The 12,592-nt window shown below is 35.1% G+C and overlaps 1 protein-coding gene across 1 annotated transcript; it reads right to left on the bottom strand.

The window, feature by feature from the left end:
• Positions 1–1,409: 1,409 nt before the first annotated feature.
• On the bottom strand, positions 1,410–12,308 carry LOC110942111. The gene is made up of 10 exons (XM_022183831.2): positions 12,165–12,308; positions 9,117–9,161; positions 4,018–4,156; positions 3,598–3,865; positions 3,414–3,501; positions 3,127–3,330; positions 2,786–2,876; positions 2,545–2,699; positions 1,807–2,276; positions 1,410–1,727 (listed from the first exon to the last, which is right to left on the bottom strand). Exons 3-10 carry the CDS (start codon positions 4,144–4,146, stop codon positions 1,687–1,689), a joined length of 1,446 nt encoding a protein of 481 aa, XP_022039523.1. The 5' UTR covers positions 4,147–4,156; positions 9,117–9,161; positions 12,165–12,308; the 3' UTR covers positions 1,410–1,686.
• Positions 12,309–12,592: the final 284 nt, after the last annotated feature.

Here is a 12,592-nt window from a genome sequence, read left to right as displayed (position 1 = left end):
TTCCCCTTCTACAAAACGAAAAAATGCATCCTTATAACCGTCCTTTTGACCCGAGCAACCCGTATGGATTCCAAGAAAATAATCCTAGCCCAGCGAAGCCCAACAATCTCAACTTTGTTGTTTTACATAATATTGAAATAGCCCAGCGGTCAGCCCAGCGAAGCCCACCAAACCCACGTCCCAAACCCCCGCCCCACCATACCGTGTTGAATGTGGGTTTAGCCCATGTCTGCCACCCATTCCACGTGTCAACCAATGCCCAACTCAAGCCCCAACTCAAGCCCCACCATACCCCATGGTCTAATATCACTATGCCCCGTACGTGTTGTGGGACGGTAAGCGGAATATTTCTTTGTTTGATAATATGCAGATCTGTGTTTTGATTATTTGTACATACTACTAATAACACAATCTAAATAAAAATTACACTGAGACGAAGATAAAAATACGCATGTCAAATAATTTTTGTTTTAATAAAGTTTAGGAATTATAAAGTAACTTGATTAAAGTCCAAGAGTAGTGGCGGTGCCAACCAATAGCTAACGGTCATTATTCCCTGCAGGTTGATTCATTACGGCAGCAAGGGGAAAAGTCGAAAAGATGAAATACTAAAAGGAATAAAAGTAGAGGGGCTAAACATGTACACTACCAAAGTTAAATATAAACAAAGTTAACCAATAAAAAGAAATTTTGTTTTCTAAAAATAGAGGGGCTAAACACGTATATTAGCGAAGTTAAAGGTTTAAAAGTAAAACAGAAAGCATGACAATCAATTAAAAGAATAAAATTTGAAGGACTAAACATGTACACAACAAAAGTTAAAGTAGATGGACTAAACACGCATATATAAACAAAGTTAACCAATAAAAATAAAACTTAAAAAAAAAATAGAGGGGCTAAATACGTATATTAACGAAGCTAAAGGTTCATATGTTATATACAAAAAAAAATCGACAAATGAAGGGGTTAGGGGTGCCAAGCAGTTGTCTGGCACTATTCCCCTCATGATTTTTGTAGTGTAAGAATAGAATTTAGAGTTATAATTCTCGTAATATTATCTTTTTTAACGGTGAATTTGGATCACTGACGAACCACTAGAGTATCATTATGCCACCGGTAGAACCATCCGATCATATTCATCTCCACTTGGCAATAATATCTATACACCACGAGATAACCCAATAAATCTGGAAAAAAAAAAACTCTTTGTGAGAATTGAACTCAAAATCTAAAATTTAATGCCATTAAACTATTTCTCAGGTTCTTAATTGTCGTAATACTAGGAGAGACACCCGCGCTTCGCGGCGGGGTGTCCGGTAAGAGAGATGAGAAGCAAGATGAGTGTAGTTTATATCAAAATACCAATATCAAGATGAGAAGGAAGATGGGTGCAATTTGTAGCAAAATACTGATATAAAGATAAACTGCATAGTGACATTACGGTTAACAGTTAAACTACATAAAGTTTTTTTGAACCTAATTAGTTACATGTAGATGGAGTGAGTACAAAAGTATTTTGATGTCTATGTTCCTAAGAGCAGCAAAACCTTTCTTCATTAGTATTCTAGAAAGGTTTAATTTAGGTTGCAAAAAAGGTGTTCCCAAAAGGCTGCTCTGTATATAGACAACTTCAAAAGGATAGCCTGCATGTTATATCACTCCATTCACATCCAAGGTAGTGACTTTTCAAGGTGCATTAGTTTTGGGTGCTTTGTTAGAACCTTCACCTGTAAGCGTATTGAATAGTATGTTAGAATATTGCATATTGTAGTAGCGTTTTTAAGATGAATGATTTGATTTAATCACCTGAAAGAGCAAACAACTGTCGCTTTGTTGTGTAAATCTTCGCTGGAGTCACAGGGGTAAATGGAACTTGCTTGACTGTTGTTTCTAGAGCAACATTAGTTGGTGGATTTTCCAAAGGTTGAGTTGCATGCTGGTTTTCAACATCAGCTGGATCAGATACTTCAGTAATAGTAGGATTCACAACAACTTCATTTACAGCAACTTCATTCATGACAGGAACATATTCAAGTACTTCATTTGCAACAAATTGTGTAAAACCTGTGTGCGCTCGATCATTAAATTGAAGCTTGAACATGTGTGAAACACCTAAAAGTTTAGAAAACACGTCGGGCGTTGTCATTGAATCTGTGTACCCCTGTTGTATGACCAGCTCATTGCACGGGATTTTTATGACCGACTGAAAGGGTATGTCAAATATTGTCACAGTGGCATTTCCTGTACTATCTGCGATTGTGCAGTTGATGCAATACCTACCATTTAGACGTAAACGCATCTTTTTCAGTAATATGTAAATGAAAACTAATGTAACAGAAACAATAGGTGCAATGAACTATTAACCATTCTTAAAACATAAGTATGTTGAGATATATATGCATATTTTTAATAGATGACCTATATAATACTATATATTTTAGGGCCACATGTATTATATATGCAATTGTATTTTTTACAATCAATTGGAAGAAATATTTTTTTTACAAAAAAAAAAAAAAAAAAAAACTTTGTTATTGGACTTACAAATACTTTGGTTGTGGCGCGTCATGATGGTCATCGCAGATTAACGCATCTTCTCGAGAGCCAAGCTTTTTCTTACAAACGGTACATCCTTTGTAAAACCATGAACGTCGTGGGTTGTAACTAACGATGGATGCTATGCAGGAAAATTTTACTTCCTGTGTTCAATAGTAAAGACAGGGTCTCTATTATTGGTTGTTAAGAAAAAAGAGTAGGTTTATTTTAGCAATGTAATGAAATGTACCATGTAATCAACTGGGTTCTTTGCAAGAATGTTTGCAATAGGCAGCGTGTATCGATCATCCATGTTGATGCCAGCATATCTCTCCCTAAACCTGTGTAAACACCATTTATAATAGATTAGTTACATTGTTTATGTCAATACTTTGTTGTTACAACATATTAAATATATATTTTTCCACTTACTAAGATATTAAGGAAATTAAGGATGAATTATTAATAATTAACCATATAGTGTTGGTTTCATGTTAACTATTTGGAGATTGGATTATCAGTTAAACTCTATTTAATTTAAAAGACTGTAACTTATAAAGTGTTTTGTTTCAAATTAACTTTATGTTTTACCTGTTAGCTAAATCAGACGCGTCTTGAATGGTAGGATTTCCATATAAATGAGTGGCTGCTGTTGATGCGAGCTGAAGATTCTTAAACCTCAGTACCTTCATAGATGTCACAGCGACAATACATGGAAATGGCGTGTTTACCAAGGCTTCTTTGTCAACGGCATCAGCGATTTCTTCCCACAGTGCTACCTCAATGAACCTTTCACTGAAATATAATTTAGGTTATCGTTATGTATTTAGTATATAGATGTCTCAATTTAGAAATATAAAATGAGTGACAATACACACTTAGCATCCTCAAGAAGAAACTTCATAAGTCTTTTTCCAGAGGTTGTCCTAGTGTCACTTGTAAATCGATCAAACCGGCCAATGTAGTCTGTAGATTGTATCTAGTTAGATAAATTTCAACAGGAAAAGTATGTATGGATGTTGTGATAACTTGTACTTTGTTAGACATATATAATCAGTATACCTGTCAACAGAAAGTGCATGTTCTCACGGGCACGTAAACTCTCATATGGCATAAAGTTAAAGTACTGATGCGGGATGTCGACGCCAACGATTGGTTCGAAAACCGTGCTTCTGCCTAGATGTATTGTGGCATTGGAAGGCACAACATTATGACTATTGCGTGCTTTCTTTGACAGGTACTTACTGATGCGATAACATAAGCCAACGCTGAATTTGGATTCAAATAAAGCTTTGTCACGCCTATTACCATAAGCTTCAATGGCATCACCCTAAAATTAAAATTTAATATATATGTAAGCTGATACAAAAAATAAGGATTCTATAATTTATGCTTAGTTATGGGTGTTCAAACATTTTCAATTTTAAAAGGAAATAAGAGAACAAATCCTAGTTATTAGAAAAGATAGTAAATAGTGCTCACCCTGCTGTCAACAAACAGGTAGCAGTGTTCATTCTGAAATAAGAATGGTTGCCAAGTTCTGATCACCCTAACCTCTAAGGGAGCTGCATTGTCATTTGGGTTTACATCAGAGATATTCCTAACAGCCATTGAGTGTATCCTGTAAAGCAATGTATTAATCCACGGTTAGTATATACAACAATTTTAAGTAATATATGTAAAAGTTAAATGTAGAATTATATATAAAGAACACATGATATTTATATATATTTCTACCTGTGTGGGACAAATTGCATTTAGAAAGTCAAAGAAAACAATATTCTTTGTTTTTGTTGAGTCGGTGCCTTCTTCTGGAACTATAAGGACTTTTAAGGCATTTATTGAAGTGGCTCTAGATAAAGCTACATATAGTTGTCCATGACTAAAAACCGACTCTGGTAAATAAATGCCTATTTTATTTAGTGATTGTCCTTGGCTTTTATTTATCGTCATAGCATAACAAACCTTAATTGGGAATTGTTTTCTTTTGAAAATAAAAGGCAACTCTTGATCTTTTTTTACAAAATTGATCCGCGGTATGTAAACACGATGTCCAGAAGCTATTCCTATAATAACTTGTGCTTCTATAATCCGTGGGAGTAATCTAGATAGTAACAACCTAGTGCCATTACAAAGGCCTGCTGCTTGATTAATATTTCTTAGCAATATAATTGGAGTATTAGGTTTTAAATCTAACCGATGTGGAGGAAAGCCATTGAAATTTAACATGTTAATATATTCAATCGGATAAAGCATTTCAGTGTCGCCTTTATCGTTCATATGAGGAGTCATAGAATCGGAACTTAAATATGTAGTAGAAGTGCCATCACACATACTAAGTACTAAGTCATTGATTTCATCAGCGGTTTTGTTTTTAGGACAAACGATTGCCTTGTCAGAAAATTTTGCGAGCGATGGATGGCTAAGTGTATCAGCATCGTAGATGAATCGAATCAAATCAGCTAGAGAATCTTTTCCAATAGGTAGGAGAAACTGTTGTGGAATGTGTAATACTTTGATGTCCACCTCTTTTTTTGCCACCGGAGTACCTACTGTACCGTTTCCAACTTCAAGTAACCATGATGAAAACCATCTGATGTCAGCCTTCTCTTGAGTAGTTAAATTTGGTCGATGTAAACGCATATTTTCTGATAACTTTACGACTTTGAAGTGAGGCCATAGATAGGATTTAGGCAAAGATGAGTTTATAATATCAAATTTTGAAGCTTTTATTTTAACAGGAAGTGTTTGCCTAAAGTCGCCGCCAAGTAGCACCGACTTACCACCGAAAGGATCACATGAGTTATCTAGTATGTCTTTAAGAGTTTTGTCTAATGACTCAAAGCATCTACGGTCACTCATAGGTGCCTCATCCCATATTATAAGAGATGTTTCAATTAAAAGTTGACCAAGCTGGGTATTCTTTTTGACATAACAAATTGAGTCATCAGTCAGGTCTAAAGGAATTTTGAATCTAGAGTGAGCCGTTCTTCCTGATGGTAGTAACAAAGAGGCAATACCCGAGGCTGCAACCGCTAGTACTATTTTTTTTGACGCCCTTAATGCACAAATAATGGTTGTCCATAAGTATGTTTTTCCGGTGCCACCATGCCCATAAACAAAAAGTAGGAGTTGTTTATTTTCGAAATTCGACTTCATAACTAAGTCGTAGATTTCTAGTTGGCTGCCATGGAGTGCGTTTTTTAGAAGCTCATGTTCAGAGGCTAATTTTGATGTATCATAATCCTTCTCTTCCATCAAAAGCCGATTTTTTAAGACAGATAACAACTCCAAGCGTGGCATAGGCAGCCCAAACTTAGCAAGCGACGATGGGCTCGCACTTGAATTAAGCAGAAGTTCAATTTCATAGAGAATATACTGTTGGATGTCGCTGTCACTTAAATTCTTTGGCGCAAAGCCTATTGAGTGACCCACATTCAACGTAACATCATCACCCATCAAACGCCAATGAGTTTTCCAAAAATCTAATGGGTTGGAGATATTGGAAAACAACAACATGTGGGTAAACAATGCACGTAATTCTTTTGAAGTTGCCCAGATTGATGCTTCAACAAACGCATATGTCCATTCTTGGTCATTTTCAAGCAGTCCTAATTTATCACATGCACTACGATAAGTTGGGAATACCTCATTCCCAATGGTGCGTATGTCGCTGAATGTTTTACAGCCACGCTGCTGAGCTAATAACATTCGCAAATAATAAGTCTCGCCACTTGAAGGATGAACGTATATAAGTCTTCCTATAGAAGGTCTTCTATTTGTACTCCTACGCACCCAACACTTTCCTGCTGGAATCCATCTATATTCTGATAAATAATCAACATACGTTAAATGTCGTCCTGTGTCATCAGCTATATTATTGGCTAGCCATTCCGTAAGAGTTGTTTTCTTTGCCGCTTGATTGTCTATAACATTTTGCAAACGTTGTGAATCTCGGAAAGTTACATTTTGCATATTTTCTAAATGAACAGCTAATACTTGTACTGCTGGATCCCTACTATGAATTGGAAATTCAAAAATTCTCCATGCGGCTTCATGGGGACAAATAAACCGGCCATCCACAAAGTTTTTTATTTCGTCTATTGGACGATTGGATCCATGCGGATTGTCAATAACAGTTAATGGCGTTTTTGTTATTGTAAACCGAACACGGTCAGCTCCTTTAGATATGTACTTAAATAAGTACTTGATGACCATATTCCAACCACAACATTCAACATTGATATGCGCTTGGAAACGGAGAAGTAAATCTCTGTTGTAAGGTACAACAAACGCATTATCTAATGTAACTCCATTTTTAACCACAGAGAAACCATTCATCCTTCTTTTGTAATGCACGTACCCTTGTTCATCAATAATAGTTTCATTTTCATAATTCTTTGGAAAGTGTTTTGAACAACTATTATTGACCATGCAAGGTGCATTAGGTTTGGGAAGCCCACAAGGACCATGCAAAAGCAGATTGGTGACGATCTTATAAAGAACCGGCTCTAAAGAAGGATCAGGGATCTCTGCCGAAATATACTTGTCCACGTCACTGGCAGTTTGAATTTTGTTATCTGACTTCACCCATAAGAGGGTATGGCAATGAGGAAGACCTCTTTTTTGAAACTCTATTGTGTAAAGATCTGAGAGGGGAAAAGATAACGGTCACTACTCTTAAGTTATAAACTAAGATTTCAATGATGATAAAAGTAGTTGCAGCTAAGACAACCTGCAACAACTTCACCAAAAGGGACTCCAGATCTTAAATGTTTGAGAAAAGCATTAACTTTCATTTTGAAAACTCTGACAATGATATCGGGTCTATCATGTGCCTTTAAAGAAGGAATTTCAGCCAGGTATCTCGTAATTTCCGGCCATTTAACGTTGCAGGTAAATGTTATGAAATATTGAGGATTTCCATAAACACGACAGATAGCAAGCGCATCTTGATAATGCTTATACATATAACGTGGACCACCAGTGAAAGATGTAGGCAAAATAGTCCGCTTTCCAATGTCATGTCCACTTGTATCTCCGCGTAACAATGCATCATGGATGCCTTGTAAATATTCAGTCCTAAGCATATCTTGATGAGATGCTATATAGTCAAGCCTATTTTGTTCAATAGAAACGTACGCATCGACCAAGTATTGTTGAAATAGACGACCACCTCTAAGCAAAAGTGTGTATGTACTAAAGCGATCATGAATCTGGTAGCTATAGAACATATCCATAGTAATACGTGAAAGGTCATCATTAACAAAATGTAGATTTGGATTCCATCCTTGTTCACCGTAAGGGAATAGTAAAGGATATTGTAACGACATATAAAGCGAATGTAACTTACTAACCCTCTCAACAACACCATTTTTCATATGAATTACTATATCAAAAGCAGATGCCCGTGGTTGGTTGTCATAAATTATAGTACCAATGACACCAGCAGCGGGCCTATCGTAACAAACCTCCTTAACGCTACTATATAAACAAATAGCAAATTCAGGTACTTCCGTTGAATTACAAAGTTCTCGAGCAGTTCTTAAAAGCTTTACTAACTTGTTATTTTCATCTAATACTGAAACTAAAAGCCTAACAATCTCGGGATCCAAAGATGAAGACCCATGATCGCCAAACAAAGAGAGCCTATTAGAAAGCTCATGTTGAGTATCATAGACATACATCTGTAAAAATCGTGGGCGCTCACCAGGAGATGGGAAAAATGAACCTATCCGATGACATACTTGACCGCTTATTTTAAAAACATAAGGACCCGATGATAAGTTTATAGATTCATCAATAGTTGCTCCAAAAGAAGTCATAGCAAACATTGAATTATACACTCGAATATTATCAAGAAACCGAGAATTATCAAAAAGTTGTTTTAGACTATCAGGAGGTTCTAACGGGTACGATATCCTAACCCGACCAGCTTTACAACAACGGTTGTATTTTGGAGCATGGGCATTAGAAGAAGAGCTAAGACGTTCTTCAAACCAAAATCTAGAATGACAATACTCACAAACCTGTGTGCAATCTCCAAAGTCAACATATAAAGAAGATATAGGAATGTGTTCTTCTGATAAAACTGAGGTTTGACCACTTGATGAACATGTCGTTTGAATATTAGATGGATTGGTACGGGCTCTTTTTGCAAGAACAGATAAACGCTTACCTGATAAACATTGTAACTGAGCAACCTCATCTAAGGTAGGTGACGAATAGCCACATGAAAGATCAGCAGCAACAGAAGCACCAGGACTTCTATTAGAAAAAGCAGCAGTAGTAGAATGACGTCTTTTAGTAGAAGAAGTAGCAGCATTACCAGCATGATGCCCTTTATTAGAAGAAGGTTTGCCAACTTCCTTCATACCTCCTCGATCTATCTACAACTACCTAATACTAATCTAGACACAAACCAACTTTTTTACCCGTTACAAAACTAACTAAAGTGGCAAATTAAACGCATAATCTATGAATTTTTTTTAACTTAGATCCACAAACGTTGATATTAAGAATATAACAAATAATTAGGAAAACAACTTTAAAAGAAGAATCTATCTAACACGGCACGTTACCTTTGCTGTAGCCTGAAAACAGTTGAGACACTACTTCCCAATACCCTAAAAGATAATAAACAAAACAATATGTAAGACACAAAGATAATAAACGATAATTATTTCAACTGAAAGTAACCTAACATACAAATTCAGTTGTTAATTTGAAATAAACACCGGTTCTTTCATTTTTAGTAAAATAAATGAAGTTATTGTAAAACTTTGATGTTAAAGGTTAGAACTTGTAGAAACTGATGAGCTGATACAAACTTATGAATCATTTAAAGTAAAAGATGTTTTAATAACTTAACATTACAAAGAGCATCATGTAATATGAAATTTCACAAAACACTACCAAACTCCTTAAATAGATGATTGATTCGGGCTGTCAAGAGGAATTATGTTTTCTTTTTAGATACTAATAAAATAAAAAGGGAACTACCATAACCGAGTTGAATAATTAATAGTCAGAAGAGTGCAAAACAACCAAAATAGGAGAACTATATAATCTATAAATATTACTAATAATGAATGAGAAGGGCAAGCTTTACAACTCTTTCATAAAGAAAACCCGTGAAGCAATTTATGAAAAAAAAAACTCTTTAATAGACGAAGAAGCATATGTCATCCTCCTAAACACAGGTGGACAGGCTATAAAATTGGGAAAATATAGAAAAAAAACTCAAAACATACTCGAACCAAGCCTTCAACATAGTTTTAAAACGCCCCACAAATAAGACGCTTAAAAAAAAGACAGCAACACGAATCACATAAAGCAACAGACCCTTACAAGAAGTTAAAAAGCATAATCACTACATACTAAAAGCTGCAGTTTATATATCAGCTTTTTTTCAGGTAAATCATTCATAGTTCCGTCATCCCTTTTTTTATTACAAATCAGCCCCCTAGAGACCCTAAATTTGACCCAGATGTTCATAAAGCACTGCCTCAAAACCCTGCAGTGTACTTTCCAATAAATATGTATTGAAACCAAAATACTGATATTAATATATCACATAGACCAACCATATAATTAACTCTATAAAAATATAGCTTCTATTTTGTGATGCTCAAAATTATTTTACAACAGGAGACAAAAAGCAAACAAATACTCTTTCCAAGGCCCCATTATATAACTTACATTTGCACAACACTGAAAAAACCTCCCCCTCTTTTTTTAACCTACAACACTCAAACCTTGATCTCAACACAGTTTATACAACAAAAAATCACTAAACTTGATCTCCCTATCTATAAAACGCAATTTCTGCATATTATGTTTTGGGGTCCCCTTTAGATCTCTTTTCTATACAAACCTAAAAGACGCATTCGCCAGTAGCAAAAAGGTTCCAAAATATGGCTGTGGCGAAATACAAGCAAGCTGTCACAGTTAAGAAAGCTTGAAATGATCCCAGCCACTGCACAAAGTAACCTGTCCCGATCGTGCTGATTATTGCAGCGGGGTTTCTACTGGTATCACATCGGTACTTGGTATAGCAGTCGAAAAAAAATATGCCAAAGAAGATATCGACGTGTCTTTTGCAACGATCCAAATCGTAAAGAAAAATAATTTATATTGGACGGTATCGGTGTGACACGCTAAACCGTCGAAAAAGTTAACGTTTTAAAAAGCACAATAAAGCTCTATAAAAATAATATTTTGACGGTATAGATTCGAGTTATTTTAAGTTTTGACGCTGCTGTAACGCACGACGGGTCAATATACCAGTTATTATAATTTGATGGAAGTCTTTTGTTTTTTTAAATGGTAGCTTATTTTGGCTAACTATTAATTCAACTTCAGCATACTTGAGCCTATAAAAACAAAATCCCAGCCTTACAATCGTAAACCGGGCTAGGCCCAGTTCTAAAATCAAGTATCAACGAACAATTTTTACTTCACTTCCGGTTTACGATTGTAAGGCTGGGATTTTGTTTTTATAGGCTCAAGTATGCTGAAGTTGAATTAATAGTTAGCCAAAATAAGCTACCATTTAAAAAAAACAAAAGACTTCCATCAAATGATAATAACTGGTATATTGACCCGTCGTGCGTTACAGCAGCGTCGAAACTTAAAATAACTCGAATCTATACCGTCAAAATATTATTTTTATAGAGCTTTATTGTGCTTTTTAAAACGTTAACTTTTTCGACGGTTTAGCGTGTCACAACGATACCGTCCAATATAAATTATTTTTCTTTACGATTTGGATCGTTGCAAAAGACACGTCGATATCTTCTTTGGCATATTTTTTTTCGATTGCTATACCAAGTACCGGTACCATCCCAAACCGATGTGATAATAATATTTTTAAAGAATATTTATACGTTAGTGTTGTCACACGAAATTTTATTTTATAGCCATAAAATACACAAAACATCAAAACTATTGGGCAGGTGTAGCACCACCCAAACACAAATGGAAATGGTGAAGGTTTGACAGATATTCCTAAAGACATATGTAAGCTTGCAAGCAATGCAAGCAAGAGTGCATACCCTATTGTACAACATGTTAAAACCCTTGTAAAAAACATAAATATACATTAATATTTTGCTTCTCTTGAAGAGGAAAAAGAAATCTTTTCTGGAAATGAACTCCCTGAATCAAACAAATCCAGTTCACCAACAAACAACCCCTAAATTGTTTGGTGATGCTAGCTAGAGCTCAAACTTGATGACTTGAGTGGGTATAGTTTAATAAACAAACCTTAACCAATGAGCTAGAGCTCTCTATTTTCTATATTCTCCTTAAATTAGGATAAAAAATTGGTGTACAGGAAGGGGGAAAATTGAAAAAAGGCATCAACAACTCCATGTCTTCAATTTGTTCCAAATGTACTTTAAAATTATAAAATACATCACAGTTTTCATAAGAATTTAAAGCTTCGGTTTGAATTACATATTAGTATAAGAGCAATTTAGAAATTAAACCCATCATAAAGAGCACAAGTGAAAACCCTAAAAACAACACAACATCACCTACAAGAATTGAAGACAACTGACAAGAATTTCGACAATTGCATAACAAAAATACGACAATTCAATACTAAAGATGGAACTTTTACTTACCATAAAAGCCTCTGGTGAAGATGGTGAACTGATGATAGCAAGGAGAAGATGAAGACACATTCTTTTTTAAAGAAATAAGAGGCAGATTTTGATAATGAAAGAGAGTGGTGGCAACACAAGGAGAAGATACGTGTACAACCTAAACCTAACCCCTAAACTTTAGATTTAAACGTGGTAAAGAAGAGACTAATCTAGACTAACTTTCTAAAAAAAACTAATATATTATTTTTAAAGCTAATAACTAAAATTTTATAATATTAATATTAAAAAAAGGGGGAAAGCTACTGTACATGTCCTTTGTACATGTAAGGTTTAAGAATTATCTAAAAACTAAAAAAATCAAAATATTACATAAATATACTTGTTAAATGAGACCAATGATATGTTAAATGAGACCAAGGATCATTGGTGTTAAAACCTTTTACTCC

This window comes from Helianthus annuus, chromosome 5 (assembly GCF_002127325.2).
Source record: "Helianthus annuus cultivar XRQ/B chromosome 5, HanXRQr2.0-SUNRISE, whole genome shotgun sequence".
Lineage (NCBI taxonomy): Eukaryota > Viridiplantae > Streptophyta > Magnoliopsida > Asterales > Asteraceae > Helianthus > Helianthus annuus.
Note: the sequence above shows the minus strand (reverse complement) of the source record. Positions and strands in the feature narration are given on the sequence as shown.